The sequence below is a fragment of the Vipera berus genome (genome assembly GCF_964194415.1).
Source record: "Vipera berus genome assembly, chromosome: 1".
NCBI classification, from domain to species: Eukaryota; Metazoa; Chordata; class Lepidosauria; order Squamata; family Viperidae; genus Vipera; species Vipera berus.
This window is the reverse complement of record NC_138202.1, coordinates 117,718,692-117,742,498: the sequence shown is the minus strand read 5'-3', so window position 1 is coordinate 117,742,498 and position 23,807 is coordinate 117,718,692. Positions and strand designations below refer to the sequence as shown.

The window sequence follows — 23,807 nt, the reverse complement described above, 5'->3', positions numbered from 1 at the left end:
TTTGCAAGGTATTATACCCAGATGACGTGTCAAGTATTTATTATTTAAAAACAAAAGCAATTCTCCTTAGGAATCCCAGTGTTACAAAGTTCTTAAATAAGTAATTAAAGCTTCAGAGGCCAAAGGGTTGCAATAAATTCATGTCAGCATTCTGTGGAGAAGGTTTTGGACAAACTGTGGCCAAATCAGCTGGCAGGATCCATCTAACACTTTCAAAACCCTTGAATACTCTAGAAGCTAATGCATTAGGTTCAAAATTAGCTTCGCAAAGCATTATAAAGAAGAAGCTATCAACCTCATTGATCATTCTGAACAATCCTTTGATCCTGGGGATGCTCTTCTCTCTCCTCCTTATTTATAATTATATTAAGTAATAGTCAGGAACTGCTCCTCTATCGCCACATTTCAGAGGCATTGAAAATTCATGTGGATATACAGTGTGTATATAAATAACTTCAGGTCTCTATGAATGGAAAAAGCTCTATTCTGTTCTGTTCTGTTCTAAACATTCCAGGTTCTTTTCAGCCACCATGTTTCAGGCAATAGGCGTAGCAATAGGCCAACTTCACTGACCCATGCCCTGTAATTCTCTCCTGACCGCTTTGATTTTAGGTCACCAGCCAGTGGTACAATAGAGGGTGTCTGTTGAGGAACATGCAGTTGAGGTACATGCATTGCTGGTTGTGCAATCTGACCATAACCTGCAGGGGGCATCAGTGGCGTCTGTGCCTGTGCCCAGACATGCGGCAGTTGCATTGGAGCTGCTGGTGGTACAGGTGCTGGCTGTGACTGTATTTGAGCCGCCAGTCCACCCTGGCCAGCAAGGAGGCGCTGGCGCTGGGGCTGGTGCATTAGCATGACCTGTAGATGGCACTGGCCTTCACAATTGAGAACCTAGTGGCAATTGCGTGTGGGCTAAATATGGATGTGCTCTGCCAGGTAGAGGGACTTGCATAGAAGCAATATTAACAGGAATACTAGCACCATCAGGGGCTGGAGCCTCAGGTAACTGTAGAAGCTTTGCGTCTCTGAGCAATAATTCCTGCTTGGACATTTGTGAGAGTGAGAGCTCCAGGCTTTGCAATTCATGTCTTAATGCGGCTTCACCAGCACCTTATTTTCAACTAGTTTCCAGCTATTTTAAATCTAATAACCAAAATTCCCCTTATCTTAACATCTCCCTTTAAACCTCTAACTGACAATATAAAATCCCCTCTAATGAATCAAAACCCCAATTTTTTCAACCTTATTCTAGCTTTCTTCCTTTGCCAACTAGGCTTCCATATCAGTGCTTTTAAATCATCAAAGAAATCTCCCTTCGTTCTTATATATGATAGTTGAATTAAAGGAGACCATTTGATTGCCAGTTTTCTGAAAGGACTAACCCATTTGTATTCATTTAATTGTCATCCTGTTATTCCAGTCCCCCATGTTTGCTCTGATATATTTGTCTTCAATTTAGTCTGTTCTTCTTCTTTCTCAAATTTCTTCTGATTTGTATAGAAAGTTATTTCCATTTTCAGTGTTGTTACTTCCTTGTCTGGGTTTTCCATCAGGTGTACTTGTTGGTCAATTGAGTCTTCTGTCTTAGTATTTAATTGTTCCACTTCTTCTGTTGTCTTCTGCATTGTTGGTTCTTTGGTTGTAGTTGAAGTTTGGCTTTGTGCATCTAAGCTGGCATCTTGATATTTTAATTTAATTATGTCACATTTTATCATAAGCTAAAAGAATAGTTTCATGTATTGCTTTCAACATGGCAAGAATTTTTTCCTGGTCTTTATCCATCTTTCTAGTAAAAGTTGTTTGTTAACCAATAGTCAGTAAAAGTTTACATTCACAATTCAAGAAGGCCAATTTTATTGCCAAGCTGTTCTCTAATGTTGAATCTCTCACAGATGTTGCCAAGGTCAAGAAAGTGTTATCTATGTTCTGGGCAATAAGCCAAGTCTCTTTTTAGGAAATAACAAATTGCCATGCCAAACATCACCAAAAGATGTCACTGATATCATTTTAAGAGTTTCTTTTTTAAAAAAAAGTCCCGAATTTTTCTAATTCTTTTTCCAGATTTATTTCTTTTTTGTAGATAGAAACAAAAGCCTCCAGCAAAGACAGGAAAATTTTTGGTCCCCAAATCTCAGAAACAAATGAATCCAATTAGATCGAAATTGTTCTTTTAAAGCTTTGATTCCTCTGGGTAGTCAGACACCACTATTCTTAGAAGGTGGGATGGAAATTCCCTTCCCTCTCTCCTCACAGGGGGAAGATACTTCAAAGAGCTTTCACAGGAAGAAGGTACTTAGGATAAAGAGAAGATAAGATCTCACCCACTTTCATCCACATTGCTTTCAAAGTGCATGGTAGTAAATTTGACTTTGGCTGTCAGCAGCTTAGTGACGAGCCATATTACTATGGCCGGTCATTTCCCTGTCAGTTTGAAGAGCTGCCCCGGATCAAGTGGGGGTCCTCTCCTTGCTTGTTGCACGTACAGGGCAACATTTGACCCTTTCTAGGGTCCCCCAGCAGGATAAAACTGGACGCTGGAGACAAGGCCCACCTCCATGTATCCACCCAGGCTGTGGTCACAAACCAGAAGTCTATTATTTAAAAAATTCTCATGGCAAGTACAATATGTGTTGGCAGTGGAGGCATCCTGCAGATCCTGTCAACCTGATTGTTCCAGCTGGAGGGGTCCAGGAGGTGGGTCTTTTCTGCTCTTGCTCCCGCCCTCCAGAACATCTTGCTCCCCAATGTCAGATTGCCCCCAACCTTCCTATCCTTTGGTAAGGGCTAAAGACATGGCTCTGCTAGTTGGCTTGAGGCCAGACTGAGGGAACAGCACAGTGGAGGTGGTTGATCGAATAACAACAGATCGCACCTCCTCCTACTCTGCCTCCACCCTCCCCATGTGTCCTTAGGTTTTAATGTTTGATTTTAATTTATTTAATTGTATATGTGTAGATACATTTTTATGACTATAAGCCACCCAGAGTTACCCTATGCTGAGATGGACAGCCAATACATTTTATAAATAAATAAATATGACAAGGCTGATGTCAATACACATCCTCGAATGGAAGCAAACATGAATCTCCAGCAGGAACGTGTGACAAAACAGAGGTTGCTTTATTCAGCTCCAATGCACATAAAGTGGAAACAAAGTCAGCGTTGGTAGCACATCACTCCCAATGCTTACATAGTCACCAGGTACAGGGCTCCGCCCTCAATCCATAGACCAACATCCGCCCACACATCCATGTAAACCCTCCTCCCCCCTACAGCTCCATTTGCTGCTGTCTCCAGATGCCATCCCCATGCTTGTTCGTCAGCCTGCTACCCCCCTGTAAAGCAACCCACCCCCAGTGCCTCCTGGAACAGCTGTTCGACAGCAGCACCCTCCATCGCCTCCCGGATCAGCTGTTTGGTGGCAGGCCCGGCAGGAAGGCCCATCTGTGCAGCCGCGCCTGAAAGCATTCCCGGAAGCAACTGGCAGCCGGCCGAGGAAGCAGGACACCCAGGAAGGCCGGCAGCGTCTGTAGGGACGGGCGAGTGACATGGTTGCCTGGCGGTAGGCCCCATGAGGAGACTGTTCGAGGCAGGAACTGGGGGAGAGGGGCCGGTGCAAGAGACTGCCTCCCACATGGAATGTCAGGCCCACGGGGCTTGACAGGCAGCTCCCCCTACCAGGGCTCCACCTGGAAGACAAGAAGTTACACGTGAATGATCGTCCACCTGACTGGAAGGTTCTGCCCTTCCCCCACCTGGCTTCCCCAGATGCTGGCGATGGAATGCCCAAACTAAGCGGGGTACATGGACATCCGTCTCCTTCACCCACGAGGCTTCTGTCATGGGATAACCCTTCCATAATATTAAATATTGCAGCCTCCCCCTCTGCACCCTACAGTCTAGGATCTCCTGTACCTCGAAGTGACCATCGTGTATAGGTCCTGGACCCCCCTCCTCTGTTCCATGGGGTGATACCCCGGCCAGCTTTAGCAGGCTGCTGTGAAAGACTGGGTGTATCTTACCCAGATACTTGGGCAGCCAGAGCCGCACCGTCACATGCCCTAGGAACTTGGGACCAAGTTTTTTACAGGGTATTTGAAGCCGCAGATATATAGTGGATAGGTACACTAAATTCCCCACCTGGAAGGGTTTAAAGGGTCTCCTTTTCTTGTCCGCCTGTTCTTTACTCGTCTCTGTGGCCTTAACTAGGGCTTTCTTTACTGTCTCCCACACCACCCCCACCTGTCTCATCCATTCTCTGGGTTGGCATGGGAGAGGCTCCCCCTGGACATACTCGGGAATGGTGACAAAGTCACGGCCAGACACCACCCTGAATGGGGAGAACCCAGTGCTGCTATGCACTGTGTTATTATGTGCCACCTCAGCAAACGCCAAGTCCACCCAATTAGATTGCTGATACGACACATAGCATCGTAGATACCGCTCTACCATGGTGTTTGCTCGCTCTGCTGCCCCGTTGGTACTTGGATGGTATGCCGAACTGAGGCCTTGGGAGGATCCTATAAAGCGAACAAACTCCCTCCAGAACTGAGCTGTAAACTGCACCCCCCAATCCAAGATGATCCGTCGGGCCACTCCATGTAGGCGGTATGATAAGGATGTGCAGAGTACCTCTTGAGCTAACAAGAGCTTGCACAGAAAAAGAGGATACTGAGAGTAGTCAAGTTTACGCAGCAACCACACAGATACACTGAGGTGTGTGAAAAAGTTTTATTTGTGGAATAATACAATAGCACAGTCCAAGAAAAAATCAGTCCAGGTCATACACGAGTAAAGAGATGATAGCAAAATAACAATAGTCCAAGGATTATCCAATACAGAGTCTTCTTACCATTCCGTAAGTGAAAACACAGTTCTTCAGGTTTAGCAAACAGTAGCAAACCCACAAACCATAATAATCAGCAAGTAACAGCAAATGTAACAGAGAGAATAAAAGAGAGAAAGAAGCTATGTCTCTAGCTCCCTCTTATGGCCATTGGAAAAACAGTGTTGGCCAATCATCACACATTTAAAGTAATATACAATACAGTTTCTATTACAACAATACAATCATAGTTTATATATATTGCCAACCCAACCAGTTAGGCCATAGACATATACCTAACATGGTATATGTGGGTGATGAACATCCATGCCAGCCGCCTGGCAGACGGTAATCCCTTGCACGGCACAAAATGCGCTTGTTTGGAGAACAGGTTGATAACCGTCCAGATGACATTATAGCCACGACTCTCTGGCAATTCGACTACGAAGTCCATCACAATGTCCTGCCACGGTCTAGTAGGGTCCGCCACAGTTTGGAGTAACCCCAACGGTGTTGTGATTCAGTGTCAGCCTGTGGGTTCGGCAGCTGAATCAGACAATTCTTAGGAGGAGGAGGAGGAGGAGGAGGGGATTGGAGAGCCTGCAGATGAAAGTTCTGAGGCATCGCAGAGCTCTCAGCCAGGCCCCTCCCATCTTGTTCCTCCTCAGACACAGCTGTGTGAACCTGACAGCTTGGACGAAGACAATTCACAGCTGGCTTTGTTCAAGGACGCTTGAAGCAGGAGGCAGAGGAGCAGGAGTGAACAAAGGAAGGCAATGAGGCACCTTGGGAGGAGGCAAAGAGAAGCCACGCCTTGAAACTGTGTCTAAAAGGGGAATGTGTGGGAGGTGCTGGTTGCTGAAGGCAACCGTTTGAACAGCTTCTGATTTAGTCGTGGTTAGTATTTGTTTTGCTCTGTTTTGGATCTGTTTTGTTTCATTTGTGTAAATAAATTTGGTTGGCTTACTTTCAGCCTATTGACTATTGAGAAGGGGTTGTCGCTGACATTTCTGCAGGGCCGGTAGTAGGCTGGAACAGAACAAACGGCTTCCCCATATGAGGTTTCGCAGTAGCACAGGTGTGACAACCTTGGACATGATCTTCGATCTCTTGTCTCATACGCGGCCACCAAAACTGCCAGTGAGCCAAATGTAAGGTTTTCGAAAACCCAAAATGTCCCACCTGCTTGGCATCGTGACATTGATACAGCACTCTCTGTCTCACTGTATGGGGTACATAGATCTTATCCCTGTGCCAGGCCAGCCCATCCCGTCTCGTCAAAATGTTCAGATGGCTTTGCAACCAGATATCTCCCTGGAGTGCTTTCTGTAAGTCATGAAACAGGTCATGACTTTGAAGGAGGGGTCAAGTGTGTCATCAGTTTGGAATCCCTTCATGCCCACCAGAGATCCAGCCTTCCTTAAATTCTGTTGATTCTTATCTACTGCAAAGTTGCTTCGATCCTTGTAGTGATCTAGCATGCATTAAACTTATACGCTTTTGAACAACCTTGGTTCCTGATTTCTTGCACGTGACATGACAATGTGGAAAGAGATTGCACAACTTTGCAATTCATATCCTTAGAAACTTAAATTTTATTTTTAAAATGTAAATATTTGAATAACAATCAACAAACTGTGAATTAATTGAAGAAATTAATCTTTTCTTTTGGGTAAAGCAGGAATTGAGATTAGTTTTACTATAATCAGGAAGTGAATGTGACAGAGTCAGAAGAACAAACTGCTTCAATTTAATAAAATTCAATAAAAATCTTCTGAAAGAAATCCAATATTCTTATAAAGCCATACCTTTATAAATCCACATGAAATCTAAATTAACTTTTAAGCTCTCAACTTGTAACCTCTTCCATTTTTTAATTAGACACCATAGTAAAAAATATGGAAGAGAAAATTAATGCAGTTTCAATCATGTATGTCTTATATACTGTAGTCTTCAACTGAACTGAAAGAAGCAGAGTATTTGCCAGCATTTGGTGCCATAGGCAAAACAAAATCAATCCTCCGTACCCAAATCCCAAAGAAAATATACTTTATATTTTAAAATTGTAGATTGCTTTTAGTGGAATTCTTAATGCTGTCTGAATGTAGTGGTTTGCTGTATACATTACCTTACCCAGCTAAGTAATATGATCAGCGCAAGCGAGTGTGGTATTAACTTCTTCTTTATATGCAGTAGCTTGCTCTGCCAGATTTGGTGGAGTGTAGTTTCCTCCATGGTGGTTCTATGATTAGAGTATTGTTTTCAGCCTGATTGTTTGCAAAGGATGGAAACTAATCAAGGAGAGAACCAACCTAGAACTAAGGAGAAATTTCCTGACAGTTAGAACAATTAACCAGTGGAACAACTTGTCTCTAGAAGTTGTGGGTGTTCCAGTTAGAACAAATAATCAGTGGAACAACTTGTCTCTGGAAGTTGTGAGTTTTTAAGAAGGGATTGGACAATCATTTGTCTGAAATGTTATAGGGTTTTCTACTTGTGCAGGGGTTGGACTAGAAGACAGCCAAGGTCCCTACCAACTCTGTTATTCTGTTTGGTGTTGATCCCTGCTTATCTGAATGTGGACTCTTACACTAGTCCTTTTAGCTTTTTATTGCCTCTTTTGGATGGTATGAAATCTAATCAGGGAGACACCAAAGAGGAACATACATTCCCACCAAAACTGGCAGGAGAAAGTAGTACATAGAAACAAGGAGCAAACCTCACACTCATTCGCACTGATGATGTTACCTTCTTGGGTAAGGAAATGGCCGCAAGCTAACAACCAAGCTCACAGGGCACCAGAACTACACAGATCAACCACAAGCAATGGATATCTAAGCAGGTTTTTTTCCTTGAAATTTGATAGCCCACTTAACTAGGCACTCAAGGTGATTGCCCAATTTGACTATAAAAACACACCACCGTAGGATACAGATATGGAAATTCATTGCTGCCAGGTGCAGAATTAGAGTATGCTGGAATAAGGCTTTTGTTTTGGTGTTTTCTGAAAGATCATCCCACAACCTGAAGTCCATTATTAAAAGATCTCAGGCTGACTGAGGTCAATTATACAAGTAGACAACGTGTGACAAAATACAACCCAGAACCCCAGATAACATGAGCAGTGCTAAGATATGCTAGGAGATGTTCAGCAATTACCTGAAGGATTCAAGATTCCTTCTTTCTGTGATAATGCTAATCCACAACTGGTTTTGAGGGTATAAGATGAATTGAGACTCAGGTCTGAGATGCAATCATTTTCTTCATGACCTTCCTGAAAGCTTGCTTGATATCTTTGTTCCTCAGGGTATAGATCAAAGGGTTCAGGAGGGGAGTGACAAAGGTATATATAAGAGCCAGTTTTCTATCCTCGTCCTCTGAATTGCTGGACTTGGGATGCAGATACACAAGGCTACAGACTCCATACTGTAGGATCACAACTGTCAGGTGGGAGGAGCAGGTGGAGAAGGCCTGCTGTCGCCCAGATGTGGACTTAATTCGGAGAATAGCAGCCACAATACAGATATATGATATGCAAATCAGAAGAAAGGGAACTGTTATAACCATGATGCAAATACCATATAGCGTAGTTTGGTGGAGATGGGTGTCAGCACATGCCAACTGTAGCACAGGTGGCACATCACATAGGAAATGATTGATCTTGGGCTGGTAACCACAGAAAGGCAAGTTGAAAACCAAGATGGTTAGCTGCAGACACAGCACTATGGCAAAGATCAGGGAGCCAATTACCAGCCACATGCAAACCCTCCAGGTCATGATGAGGGTGTATCGAAGTGGGTGGCAGATGGCTACATAGCGATCATAAGCCATGACAGCCAACATAAAACAATCAGTGCTTCCTAGTGTTGTAAAGAAGAACATCTGGATGCCACAGTTCACCAATGGGATTGTTCTGTGGAAATCAGAAATGCTAGCAAGCATTTGAGGTACTATCACAGTAGTATAACAAATTTCCAGGAAAGAAAGGCTGGCTAGGAAGAAATACATGGGGGTGTGCAAGGAACGGAGAGTATAGATAATCCAAAGGATGGAGATATTACCAAAAATGATTATGAGATAGAGTAAAAGAAAGAATGTGAAGATAAGATATTGTATCTCAGGAACAGTGGAGAATGTCTGGAAGATGAATTCATAGGCAATGGATTGATTATCCCAGTTTGTACTTCTCAGATACATCTCATCTATCACTATAAAAAGGAAAAAGCATAATTATATATAGTATATTTCCATAGGTTTCAGAGTCAAAAACCTGTGGAGTGTATGATATTGAGGTCTGATACATGAAATCTCAATGATTAATCCTAGTTTTTCATTTCCCTTCATCTCGCAATTAGCCTCTACCCAAGCAAATTCTAACACTCCCAGGATATTATTTTAGATGCATTACAATATCAATTGTCCCAAACTGACCAAATAGATACAAAAGCTGATATTTACAGAACTTGTGTTATCAATAGGATAACACAAGTAATCTTATTGTCCCTACTGTATCAGGAGAGGGCAACCTTTGAAAGCAAGGAACTACATTAAAAGGCAGGAGATGAGTCCAAGTCCCATAGATGTTTGAGATCAGACTTTGGTTTAAGTTCAGTTGTGTGCATTTCCCATCTCCCAATAGAGCATGGAGAGGGGTATATTTTCAGCTGTTCTGATGTAACACGGTTAAGACCTATGAAAAAAACGGGTGGAAGAGTTGACGTGTAGACTGAAAATAATACAAATTTGATTGAGATTGTTTAGTAAAATAGCTGGCATTCCTCATGTAGCATTTCTTTTCACAACACTTTACATTTCTAGTGATTCAGCTCTCGTAAGACTTACCTCCATCAAAGAGCTCTACTGATGCTTTTATTATAATAATTGCTTATCTTCCCAAGGAAACTCCTTTCTCACTTCCAGCTTCCAGCTTTCATCCATTGCAGTACTGCCCACTAAACAGCAAGAGTCACTTTTCTTACAAAACTTTACAAGGAAAAGGGTAGTATTACATTTACTAACATAACAATGCCCAGAATGTCTTCAATAATCCCAACTATGGTCTCGAATTGGTACGTTTTCATTTGCATTTTGAAGTCCGGGACCATAATTGTGAAAAGTGTTTTGAATGTCAGCACTATTGTCCTGATTTTGGGAAGTAAAACATTTAATCAACTGTCATCTCTTAAAATCTTTCTCTTTTTGCGCAGTGCCCACTGCAAAACCAAGGCGGGAGAAGGAATTAAAAAAGAAATGAAAATGAGGTAAAAGATCCCCACCCACCCCCGCTTCTCTAGATAAAGCTTGAAAATCTCTGGCTGAAATCGAGAGGACAGTCAATACCCCCCCCCCAAATAAATGATCTAGCTAAGCTACCAATGCACTCTTACCTGGTATGATGCCTCTGATCCAGGACTGCAAAACAAAAGGGTGGGGCTCTCTTCTTCTTGGTGATGTTTTCTGTCTCAAAAGATGAAAGGGGAATGAAATTTTATCAACTGTCTATGAACAGGATGGTGAGCTTTCTAGCTGGATTACCTATGAGTTCTTCTCTCGGATGAATCCAGGTTACTTGTTAGACTGAATACAGCCAGGTTCCTCCCAATTCACTGAATCAATACAGGAATGCAAGCAAAGGTAGCCACTCACTGAGCTATTCTCCAGCCAATCAGGCTAGTCTTTATCTTCTTTGCAAGGTATTATACCCAGAAGACGTGTCACGTATTTATTATTTAAAAACAAAAGCAATTCTCCTTAGGAATCCCAGTGTTACAAAGTTCTTAAATAAGTAATTAAAGCTTCAGAGGCCAAAGGCTTGCAATAAATTCATTTCAGCATTCTGTGGAGAAGGTTTTGGACAAGCTGTGGCCAAATCAGCTGGCAGGATCCATCTAACACTTTCAAAAACCTTGAATACTCTAGAAGCTAATGCATTACGTTCAAAATTAGCTTCACAAAGCATTATAAAGAAGAAGCTATCAACCTCATTGATCATTCTGAACAATCCTTTGATCCTGGGGATGCTCTTCTCTCTCCTCCTTATTTATAATTATATTAAGTAATAGTCAGGAACTGCTCCTCTATCGCCACATTTCAGATACATTGAAAATTCATGTGGATATACAGTGTGTATATAAATAACTTCAGGTCTCTATGAATGGAAAAAGCTCTATTCTGTTCTGTTCTGTTCTAAACATTCCAGGTTCTTTTCAGCCACCATGTTTCAGGCAATAGGCGTAGCAATAGGCCAACTTCACTGACCCATGCCCTGTAATTCTGTCCTGACCGCTTTGATTTTAGGTCACCAGCCAGTGGTACAATAGAGGGTGTCTGTTGAGGAACATGCAGTTGAGGTACATGCGTTGCAGGTTGTGCAATCTGACCATAACCTGCAGGGGGCATCAATGGCGTCTGTGCCTGTGCCCGGACATGCGGCAGTTGCATTGGAGCTGCTGGTGGTACAGGTGCTGGCTGTGACTGTATTTGAGCCGCCAGTCCACCCTGGCCAGCAGGAGGCACTGGCTCTGGGGCTGGTGCATTAGCATGACCTGTAGATGGCACTGGCCTTCACAATTGAGAACCCAGTGGCAATTGCGTGTGGGCTAAATATGGATGTGCTCTGCCAGGTAGAGGGACTTGCATAGAAGCAATATTAACAGGAATACTAGCACCATCAGGGGCTGGAGCCTCAGGTAACTGTAGAAGCTTTGCGTCTCTGAGCAATGATTCCTGCTTGGACATTTGTGAGAGTGAGAGCTCCAGGCTTTGCAATTCATATCTTAATGCGGCTTCACCAGCAGATGGTGCTCTAATTTTAGATTCAGGCATCATTGTGACTCTGTGTGTAGACATTCGAGACTGCCCATAGTCATGTGACTGTAACATAGGAGCTTCCAGTTCCCATTCATCTGACATGACACTCAATGGTGGGTGTGACTTTGGCTTTGGAGAAGAAGGAGGAGGTGAAGGCAACATGGCCGACACTGGCCTTTGAATCACAGCAGAGCCCCTCTCATGCTGCTGAATCATTGATACATATTCTTTTGCCTGCTGCAATCGCTTTTCAAAAACACCAATTTGTTAACAGTAGCCTTGCATAGCCCTCTCTCGCATAGTTGGCTCAGGTCATGGAGGAGCATGAGGAATGTTCTCCAGCCTGACTTTAGGTTTCTCTCCAAGCCTTTGGAATTCATCATGAGCCCCTGGAGTATGAACATTTTCAAGGGCAGCTGCCAGGGAGCTTGGAAAAGCAGAAAAAAGAGTGACTTACCTTGCATCGTCGACAGGAGCAGGTGCGTCTTCCCCAAGGCTCTGAGCCTCCCTCTTTATCCATGCCTTCCTTCCTGACATGTTTCAGCAGTTAATCACAGCTTCCTCAGTCGCCAGAACTAACTATCTGATAACAGTCTCAGAAACATGCATCGTCTAAAAACATAAATCAAACCACCCTCGGCAACCAAATGTCAAGGAATAATTCTTCCTATCAGAGGGCAATGGACCGTGCTTCAGATGATGCATAATGCGTGTGGGTAAAGGAAATAAAACCCGATGCATAATCTATTAAAAACCTTTAATCATATATATATATATATATATATATATATATATATATATATATATATATATATATATATATATATATATATATATATATATATATATATATATATATATATATATATATATATATATATATATATATATATATATATATATATATATATATATATATATATATATATATATATATATATATATATTGTTTTCTGAGGTTTTCACGGGTGTTCGTATGTGGATCTTTGGTTATTCGGGTTTTTCCCTGCGTAGAACTAAAGGTGTAGGGGCGACGTTTCGACGGAATCCCATCCGTCATCATCAGGCTGGTGGCTTCTGCTTCCTTCTTCTGGGAGAAGCATGTGGCTGTTTGTTCCTCTTTTTTAAACTGCCAGAAGGGGTGTGTTCTGTGGGTGGAGGTGTGCTCTGATTGGGTGGGGGAGTAAGTGTGTTCTGATTGGGTGGGAGTGTGTTTTGAATGGTGGGTGTGTTCTGATTGGGTGGGGGTGTGTTTTGAGTGGATGGGCTGGTCTCAGCTGCCAGCCTTAGACCTGAGCTGGTGAGTTGTGCTGCTTTTGTTCGGCTTCGTGTTTGTGGTGGTGCCATGTTTTTATAGTGGGTGTCAGTTTGCTTATTGTGTGGTTTGGAGGGGTTTAAAGTGGTTGATGTTGCAGCTGTAGTTAGGTTTCTGTTTTGTGGTTGTGTCTCGTTATCATTGTGGGTTCGGATTTGCTTTTTGAATGGTTGTGTGGTGGTGATGTCATGTGGTATTATCATGACTTTGGGTCTATCATTCTTGGTGGTTGGGACTCGTCTGTCAATCAAGGCGGGTTTCCAAATGGTTGGTAGGCGAGAGGTATCATCTCGTTTGTTTATGCTGTGGGGGCGTTTTTCTATCTCAATGGCTTCTCTGATTATTCTGTTGTTAAAATGTTCAATGTTGGCGATAGTTTTGGTTTTTTTAAAATCAATTTCATGTCCCGTGGCTTCAAAGTGTTGGACCAGGGATGAAGTTTGTTCTCCTTTTCTGAGTGAGTTTTTGTGCTCTTCAATGCGTGCACTTATTCTTCTGTTGGTCTGTCCGATGTATGTGGTGGGGCAGGTGGTGCATGGGATTTCGTATACTCCTTGGTTTTCTAAGCCAATTATGTCCTTGGGGTTTCTTAGGATGGTGGATATTTTTCTGTCTGTGTAGAATGCTGTTTTGATGTTGTGTTTTTGGAGGACCTTGCTGATTCTGTCTGTGGTCCCTTTTAAGTATGGGAGGAGGGCTTTGCCATTTTCTTGTTCTCTGTCTTGGGTTTTTGTGGGTATCTCTCTTCGGATTAAGTTGGTAATCGTGTTTCTTTGGAATCCATTGGCTGTTAGTACATTAGTGAGAGTGTGTAGTTCGGTTTTTTGGTGTTGTTCGTCAGCTAGGTGTTTTGTTCTGGAGATGAGTGTCTTGGCTACGGAGTTGATCTGTGCTGGGTGGTGGTGTGAGAGTGCGTTCAGATAGCGGTTTGTGTGTGTTTTTTTATGGTAGATAGTGTGTCCTAGGGAGCCGTTGGATTTCTTGTAGACTAAGACATCAAGGAAGGGAAGTTGATTGTTAGCTTCTGTTTCCATGGTGAATTGTATTTTGGGGTGTAGGCTATTGAGGTGTGTGAGGAAGTCATCCAGTTTTTCTTTGCCGTGTGGCCAGATTACGAAGGTGTCATCTACGTATCTGAGCCAGAGTTTGGGTTTGTGGTTGGATTTTTCTAGAGCGAGGGTTTCAAAGTGTTCCATGTAGAGGTTTGCGATGACAGGTGAAAGGGGTGATCCCATGGGTGCTCCTTCCATTTGTTTGTATCTTTGTCCATTGTAGATGAAGTATGTGTTAGATAGGCAGTGGTTGGTCAGATCTAGGATGTGTTTTGGGGGGTTGTATTTATTTAGGATAGCTGTCAAGGCTTCTTTGATTGGCACTTGGGTGAAGAGGGATACGACATCGAAGCTCACAAGTAGGTCACAGGGCTGTAAGTTTAGTTTACTTATGATCTCTATGAATTGGAATGAATCTTGTACGTGTGAGGTGATGGAATTTGCGTAAGGCTGTAGTTGTTTGGCAAGAAATTTGGCTAGATTTTGTAGAGGTGAGCCTATGGAGCTGACTATGGGTCTGAGTGGGGTTCCTTCTTTGTGTATCTTGGGCAGACCATAGAGCTTAGGACATCTGGATGATTTTTCTCTGGGAATGATTGTTTTCTGGATCTCTTCACTGATGGGGGTGGCTTTTATTTTGGATTTTGTGGTTTTTTCCAGGTAGGTGGTGGGATCTGTCTTGAGGAGTTTGTATGTGGAGTCTCGGAGTAGGTTGGATAATTTGGTATGGTAGTCAGATGAGTTCATTACCACCGTGGCGTTGCCTTTGTCTGCTGGCAGAATGATTATGCTGGTGTCATTTTTTAGGTTAAGTAGTGCTGTCTGTTCCTCTTTGGGTAAGTTGCTTTTGGGTGGTTTGCTGGTGCAGAGGATGTTGGTCACTTCGAGTCTGATTTTGTTGGCGTCATCAGGGTTAATTTTGGTCAGGCTGGATTCGACTCCGCATATAATGGTTTCCGTGGGAATGTGTTTGGGAGCGACTGCAAAATTAAATCCTTTAGACAGGACGTTGGTTTCGGCTTTGGTGAGAATCCTATCTGAGATGTTGTGCACAGTTTGTTTCATGTGTTGCTGTGAGAGAGGAGGGGTTTGTTTCTGGCGTTCCTTTAGTCTTCGGAGTTTATTGGTGTGTGTGTCTGTTTTGTAGGCAGTCTCTGTTTCAGCTCTCCAGACAGCGATTTGTTTCAATTTGTCCCAAAGTGTGGGGTGGATCTTGTTGCTGAGTTTGAGGTGAAGTGTGAGGAGGTCTTTGTTGATTCGGTCCAGGAGGAATCTTTTTGTGTGGAGTTCATTTCTGATTAGGGCCAGTTCAGTTCTTATCAGGATGCGTTTGATGGCTGCAGAGTTGGAGTGGAATTTCAATTGGAAGGATGTGGGGATTAAATTTTGATCTCGGCAGTTGCCGAGATACACATACATGTATATATACACATACAAAGAAAGCTAACCAACTACATCCTCTCTCATCAGACAGTAAAAGGAAAAAAAATGTAAAGACAAAGACTAGAAAAACTTTTTACGCTTGCGCACACAGCAAAGCTAACTCATAACATAGCTAGACCACATGACATTCACTATGGTTAAGGTTATCAACACAGGTGCAGAACAGAAGGAAAGGTTATCAACACAGGTGCAGAACAGAAGGAAATGTACAATTAGAATTGAACTTTTCGGACGAACTAAAAAAAAACGTGCAGTGACACATGCTTTCTAGTTTCTATTTTTAAATACTTTGGTTTAAACCCCACTTTGCCTCTCTCACACTTTTTAATGTGAATAGGAAAATATACTAAACAAAGATGCCATACAGCTATTTGGTGTCAGGTGGCATTGGTTTATGGGTCCAACTATTTTCATCTGTGAATTATAGTTTGTGCTCAAACATGATATGGAAATTAGGCAATGATAATTTATTCAGCAAACCATAGTTAAAGATCCAAATTGTTCTAATGGTCAAGACATCATGCTAAAAACCTGGAGACTGTGAGTTCTAGTCCTTTGTTAGACATAAAGCCAGCTGAGCAACCCTGCGCCAGTCCATCTCTCTCAGCTCTACGAAGCAAACAATGGCAAACCACTTTTGAAAACATTGCCAAAGAAACTGCAGGGACTTGTCCAGGTATTTGCCAGGAGTCAAAACGGACTTGAAGATGCTAAATTCCATTTTTAAAGTTAAAATACAGCATAATTTGAGAACACTGGACTCTGCATGAATAAAATGAGCTCATTCCCTGGTTATTATGAAACCCAATTTTCTTACCTGTGCTGCAGTGACAAGGTCGAATACATGTAGCATGTCATAAAAAGAACACAACTGGGTCTCTTGAAAGATTTTGCTGAACTGCTCTTACTTGGAGGCAAAGTCATTTCATGACAACTGGCAAATATAAAATCTTTGCCTCTAGTGATCATTTATTTTTACTGGACAAATCTGTTTTTGCAATGACTGATTTTATATTTTTATTAAATAAAGAAAAAGGACACGTAAGATAGAATGATTGTTTAACAGAGCTTCTGCTCATCCACTCCGATTGACTAATTACATTTTTCAGAGAAACTCTGAAATGAATGAGTCACTCCAAACCATTTATTGTATGCTTATGCCTTGTTATTTTCATTTATTTGGTTTGATTCTTTCTGCTTTTTATTGTTGTTTACTACAAAAAATGATAAAGTCTTTGTTTTTAATTTTTATTTTACCTCTGAAATAAAACAAATAAAAAATTTCCCTTTAGTGCACCTCAGCAAAGAGATTGATTGCGCCGTGCTGCTGCTGGCTTGAGGTGGAACAATTTCAGGGCAACAACTGACGGGCTCCTGCTGTCCTTTCCTTCCCCTACTTGCATCATCACCTGCTGCTATCTTGAATGGAAGGGAAGAAAAGCTGGACAGGTAGTATATCCTCCCATACACAACAGGGCTGATAATTATGGGCTAATTCTTTCAAAGTTCTAGCCATAGGACTAAAGTTCTGAATGTCAGCACTGAATTAATTATTCTTACGTTCAGTGGCAGCTCAGCTCAGCTCAGTTCTGTTGGGACCTTTGTGTAGGCATTCTACCTGGTTTTTCTTTTTACATTTTCCAGGTGAGAAAAAAAGGAATCTTGAAATATAAACAGTTAAGTATTCGGTTCTTGAGGCATTAAGTGAGACAAAGTGTTCAAACAGCAACAGGTTTATTTTCAGTCAGAAAATAACAACAGAAGCACTCTAATAGCTGCTGCGCAGCTATTTATACAGTTGCCCTCTAGGCGGCAACCAATAGGTTTACACTAGCAGTTTCCCATCCCCAAACCTACTTAACCTGCTGGAGACAGCAAGTCTAGCTCAGTCAGCAACCTTTGCATAACATGTAAGTAGGTCAGCCATTAAGTATGTAGTCAGTTACAAAGCAAGTGATTTAAGCATATAAGGCCAATACATTACATAAACAATAAAGAAGAAACTATTCTAGGTGAGGGGGATTGTACTGATTTAACAATATACATCAGAAAATTGTGTAGCCAATAGATTAGCAAGAGAGGGTGGACTGATACCTAAGGAGCAGGTTCTAAAATTGCGAGAATGTATATGTTACTGTCAATGTGTGAAATTAGGAACTTATACTATAGAATGCCTAGGAAATCTATAGAATGCCAAAAATGGGACATCAAAGTATGAAACACACATTTCCTAGACTTTCTATGCTGTGCCAAAAGCAAACTGGGGAAGTAGAAAATACTCCCACTAAAATGCCATTCTAGCCTTCCTTGTTGCAACAGGTAGGTCAATAGTGGTCTTTTTTCTTGGTTTCCCCCACCCCAGTAAGTAAGTCCTGTACTTTATTTTGCATTTCTTCTTCATTTTCACATATGTCTTTTCAATAAAGATTTAGGGTTATGATCAGTGGTGGGATTCAAATATGTGAACAACCTGTTCTCTGTGTGGATGCCGCTTCCAGAAGTCCGTTCTGGGCCTGGGCAACAAAAACTAGCTACTGGTTTTGCCGAAGTGGTGCAAACTGGCTGAATCCTATCCCTGGTTATGATTAGCCTAACCCTAACCCTTTTCATGACTCTCTTTTCATATTTTGCCTAAATAGTTCTTGTCATTCTGCATAATGCCTAGGTTTTATACTGTATTCAATGCCTAAGGAATGTATAGAGCAGAGGTCTTCAAACTCGGCCCTTTTATGACTCATGGACTTCAACTCCCAGAATTTCTCAGCCAGGCATGCTGGCTGAGGAATTCTGGGAGTTGAAGTCCATGAGTCATAAAAGGGCCGAGTTTGAAGACCCCTGGTATAGAGCATATTAAAATAACAAATATTTCATACGTTGCCAAAAAAACCCTCATATATTCTACAGATTTCCTAGGCATTCTGTACAATGCCACCTTTTCACACATTGCCGATAACATATACATGGCCGAACCTCATCTTCTTATGTCCAGTGGAGTTTACTCCCAGGTCTACATAAGAAGTGGATGCTGATCAGAGGTAACACGTGCTTCGAAATGCAGAATGCCCTTCCAGTTTGGGAGCTTGACAGCCTTTTTTGCCACCACCAAATGTACTCAAGCCCCCCACAAAATTCAACCTTATCCAATGTGACAGAGGAGCTGAAAATCATGCAAAAATTCCTACAGCAGTACAAAAGCTTTCTTTTTTAAAAAAAATCATCTGATTCCTACCTTTCAGAAGAAGAGAAGCACTGTGAAACCTTTGCTGCTGTGGAACTATAGAAGTGATAACTTTGTAGAAAAGCTATAATTGACCTTCCACGAGATCAATATTCCCATGAGGAAGCAAAATACAGACAAGACCCAAACGCCTCTGCCACTGACATTTCAGATTCCTCAGGCAGCAACAAGAAAACTGGCCCTGGAGGCCAAAAACCTCCAGCCACATAAGAGTCCTACAGCAGAACAGAAGTTGCTCGGCAGATCACTGGCATTTTTAGTCCTTCTTCCATGTCCACTAGGTTTTTGCATGGGTGTCTTCTCCCAAAAGAGCACAAACAATGTTACTTACTAGTTGGAACACTGTAAGTGGCTTCAACATGCCTCAGAGTGGGCTACTTATGAGATGGTTTGCCCAGGGCAAACAGGAAATGGGCCATTTTTATGTCATGATAAGCAAGCCATGTGAATGACCACTATTGCTTTCTGGGGGACTAACAGGGCAGCCACTGGGAGGCAATTCCAGAGAGAACCTCAACTCTGAAGTCTTTCTAACCCCCAGCTTCGTGATGACTAAGACAATGAAAATGAAGCCCATCCATATATACATGTTTATGTTCAAGTTCACTGAACCGACTTGGATTTTATTTTTATTTTATATGAAAAAATGCTAATTATGTGTATAATTTTCAGCAACCTCTTGGAAATTCCATTATGCATTTTGTATCTACTCTGTTTTTATTAGGATATATGGTGACCGATTCTGCTTTTATCTTTATTTTTTACATTTGTTCTATTGTTACACAGATTGATTACATCTCTTTTGGGGTCTTTTATTCCTGGTTTTCTTGTCTGGTTAAATGTTTGCTGTTAAGGCCAACCCTAGTAAGAAAGTCAAGTGCAATCTATTATTTAGGAAATTCTCATGGCAAGTACAATATGTGTTGGCAGTGGAGGCATCCTGCAGATCCTGTCAACCTGATTATTCCAGCTGGAGGGGTCCAGGAGGTGGGTTTTTTCTGCTCTTGCTCCCACCCTCCAGAACATCTTGCTCCCCAATGTCATGTTACCCCCAACCTTCCCATCCTTTGGTAAGGGCTAAAGACATGGCTTTGCTAGTTGGCTTGAGGCCAGACTGAGGGAACAGCACAGTGGAGGTGGTTGATCGAATAACAACAGATCGCACCTCCTCCCACTCTGCCTCCACCCTCCCCATGTGTCCCTAGTTTTAATGTTTGATTTTAATTTATTTATGTTTTAATTGTATATGTGTAGATACATTTTTATGACTATAAGCCACCCAGAGTTACCCTATGCTGAGATGGACAGCCAATACATTTTATAAATAAATAAATATGACAAGGCTGAGTTTGAAGGAGGGGTCAAGTGTGTCATCAGTTTGGAATCCCTTCATGCCCACCAGAGATCCAGCCTTCCTTAAATTCTGTTGATTCTTATCTACTGCAAAGTTGCTTTGATCCTTGTAGTGATCTAGCATGCATTAAACTTATACTCTTTTGAACAACCTTGGTTCCTGATTTCTTGCACGTGACATGACAATGTGGAAAGAGATTGCACAACTTTGCAATTCATATCCTTAGAAACTTAAATTTTATTTTTAAAATGTAAATATTTGAATAACAATCAACAAACTGTGAATTAATTGAAGAAATTAATCTTTTCTTTTGGGTAAAGCAGGAATTGAGATTAGTTTTACTATAATCACGAAGTGAATGTGACAGAGTCAGAAGAACAAACTGCTTCAATTTAATAAAATTCAATAAAAATCTTCTGAAAGAAATCCAATATTCTTATAAAGCCATACCTTTATAAAGCCACATGAAATTCTAAATTAACTTTTAAGCTCTCAACTTGTAACCTCTTCCATTTTTTAATTAGACACCATAGTAAAAAATATGGAAGAGAAAATTAATGCAGTTTCAATCATGTATGTCTTATATACTGTAGTCTTCAACTGAACTGAAAGAAGCAGAGTATTTGCCAGCATTTGGTGCCATAGGCAAAACATAAATCAATTCTCCGTACCCAAATCCCAAAGAAAATATACTTTATATTTTAAAATTGTAGATTGCTTTTAGTGGAATTCTTGATGCTGTCTGAACTTAGTGGTTTGCTGTATACATTACCTTACCCAGCTAAATAATATGATCAGTGCAAGCGAGTGTGGTATTGGCTTCTTCTTTATATGCAGTAGCTTGCTCTGCCAGATTTGGTGGAGTGTAATTTTCTCCATGGTGGTTCTATGATTAGAGTATTGTTTTCAGCCTGATTGTTTGCAAAGGATGGAAATTAATCAAGCAGAGAACCAACTAGAACTAAGGAGAAATTTCCTGACAGTTAGAACAATTAATCAGTGGAACAACTTGTCTCTAGAAGTTATAGGTTTTTGAGAAGAGATTGGACAACCATTTGCCTGAAATGTTATAGGGTTTTCTACCTGAACAGGGGTTGGACTAGAAGACAGCCAAGGTTCCCTACCAACTCTGTTATTCTGTTTGGTGTTGATCCCTGCTTATCTGAATGTGGACTCTTACACTAGTCTTTTTAGCTTTTTATTGCGTCTTTTGAATGGTATGAAATCTAATCAGGGAACCACCAAAGAGGAACATACATTCTTACCAAACCTGGCAGGAGAAAGTAGTACATAAAAACAAGGAGCAAACCTCACACTCATTCGCACTGATGATGCTACCTTCTTGGGTAAGTTAATACCTGCAAGCTAACAACCAAGCTCACAGAGTACCAGAACTACACAGATCAACCACAAGCAATGGATATCTAAGCAGGTTTTTTTCCTTGAAATTTGATAGCCCACTTAACTAGGAACTCAAGGTGATTGCCCAATTTGCCTATATAAACATACCACCGTAGGATACAGATATGGAAATTCATTGCTGCCAGGTGCAGAATTAGAGTATGCTGGAATAAGGCTTTTGTTTTGGTGTTTTCTGAAAGATCATCCGACAACCTGACGTCCATAATTAAAAGATCTCAGGCTGACTGAGGTCAATTATAGAAGTAGACAACCTGTGACAAAATACAACCCAGAACCCCAGATAACACGAGCAGTGCTAAGATATGCTGGTAAATGTTCAACAAATACCCGAAGGATTCAAGATTCCTTCTTTCTGTGATAATGCTAATCCACAACTGGTTTTGAGGGTATAATAATGTTATAGATGAATTGAGACTCAGGTCTGAGATGCAATCATTTTCTTCATGACCTTCCTGAAAGCCTGCTTGATATCTTTGTTCCTCAGGGTATAGATCAAAGGGTTCAGAAGGGGAGTGACAAAAGTATATATAAGAGCCAGTTTTCTATCCTCATCCTCTGAAGCGCTGGACTTGGGACGCAGATACACAAGGCTGCAGACTCCATACTGTAGGATCACAACTGTCAGGTGGGAGGAGCAGGTGGAGAAGGCCTGGTGCTGCCCAGATGTGGACTTAATCCGGAGAATGGCAGCCACAATATAGACATAGGAGATGCATATCAGAAAAAAGGGAATTGTTAAAACCATGATGCCAACACCATATACGGCAGTTTGGTGGAGATGGGTATCGGCACATGCCACCTGTAGAACTGGCGGTACATCACATAGGAAATGATTGATCTTGGGCTGGTAACCACAAAAAGGCAAGCTAAAAATCAAAGCAGTTAGCTGCAGACACAGCGCTAAGGAAAGGATCAGGGAGCCAATCACCAGCCAAAAACAAACCCTCCAGGTCATGATGAGGGTGTAGCGAAGTGGGTGGCAGATGGCTACATAGCGATCATAAGCCATGACAGCCAACATAAAACAATCAGTGCCCCCTAGTGTTGTAAAGAAGAACATCTGGATGCCACAGTTTACCAGTGGGATTGTTCTGTGGCAATCAGAAATGCTAGCAAGCATTTGAGGTACTACCACAGTGGTATAACAAATCTCCAGAAAAGAGAGGCTGGCCAGGAAGAAATACATGGGGGTGTGCAGAAAATGGACTGTGCAGATAACCCAAAGGACTGAACAGTTACCAAAAATGATTGTGAGATATAACAAAAGAAAGAAAATGAAAATAAGATGTTGTATCTCAGGAACAGTAGAGAATGCCTGGAAGATGAACTCATGGGCCATGGACTGATTATCCCAGTTTGAAATTGTCAGATACATCTTCTCTATCATTAAAGAAAAAAAGAAAGAAAACCAGTTAAACAGTAACATGTCTTTTCAAATGTTTAAAAAGCCACGTCCTGTGGACTGTATGATACTCAGATCTGATATGTGAAATTTCAGTGGTTAATCCTAGACTGTTCACTTCTCTTCATCTCCTAAATTAGGCTGTACCCAAGCAAATTCCAGCTCTTCCAGGATATTATTTTAGATGAATACAATATCAATTGTGCAAATGTTGAAAACAAGCTCCTACTATTATCAGGAGTGGGCAGCCTTTTCATGAGTGTATTTTCATCTGCTCCGATGTACAAAGGTTCCAGACCCAAGAGAACAAAGGGTGGAAGAGTTGAAGGATAGGCTGAAAATACCACAAATTTGATTGAGATTATTTAATAAAACAGCTGGCATCCCTGTGCATTTCATTTCACAGCACTTTACAGTTCCAATGATTCAGCTCTCATCAAACATACCTCCATAAGAGAACCAGTATTTATTTCACAGTATTTTTTTTAATTCCCATGGTCCAGTTTACCCCCATCAGAGAACCAGGTCACCTCAGTCCCTACTAATAGTTTTAGTATAATATCTGCTTGTCTTCCCAAGGAACCTCCTTTCTCACTTCCAGCTTTGGCCCGTTGTAGTGCTGCCCCCTTTGAGCCTGTGACAAGGAAGCAAGGTGAGGAAGGTGAGAGGGCAGCTATTGGCTTCCCTTCTTTGGCATGCCAGCTGTCCAGATTGTATTCCTAGGATATATCACTAATGCAACAGTAGAAACCTGCAAAGGGTTTGCTGCAAAAATTTGGGTAAAGAGAGCAGGTTTATACTAGGTGAGGTCAGGGAGAACCTAGGGTTAAAATAAGAATGAGTATGGCAAAAGTACACTATGTCAATCTGTCATTAAATTAATACATTGCCATAAACCATGATTTATTTTACCTGTTATTTGTTGAATATGTTTTAAGGGCTG

At 41.6% G+C, this 23,807-nt stretch overlaps 2 protein-coding genes across 2 annotated transcripts; both read right to left on the bottom strand.

The window, feature by feature from the left end:
• Window positions 1-8,065: 8,065 nt before the first annotated feature.
• LOC308660818 (olfactory receptor 10Q1-like) lies at window positions 8,066-9,025 on the bottom strand (the record flags this gene model as incomplete). The annotated part of the gene is made up of 1 exon (XM_081315429.1): window positions 8,066-9,025. The coding sequence occupies one exon, from the start codon at window positions 9,023-9,025 to the stop codon at window positions 8,066-8,068; it is 960 nt and encodes a 319-aa protein (XP_081171555.1).
• A 12,852-nt stretch (window positions 9,026-21,877) lies between these two features.
• LOC308659312 (olfactory receptor 10Q1-like) lies at window positions 21,878-22,898 on the bottom strand (the record flags this gene model as incomplete). Its single annotated transcript, XM_081312828.1, has 1 exon — window positions 21,878-22,898. The coding sequence occupies exon 1, from the start codon at window positions 22,886-22,888 to the stop codon at window positions 21,878-21,880; it is 1,011 nt and encodes a 336-aa protein (XP_081168954.1). The 5' UTR covers window positions 22,889-22,898.
• Window positions 22,899-23,807: the final 909 nt, after the last annotated feature.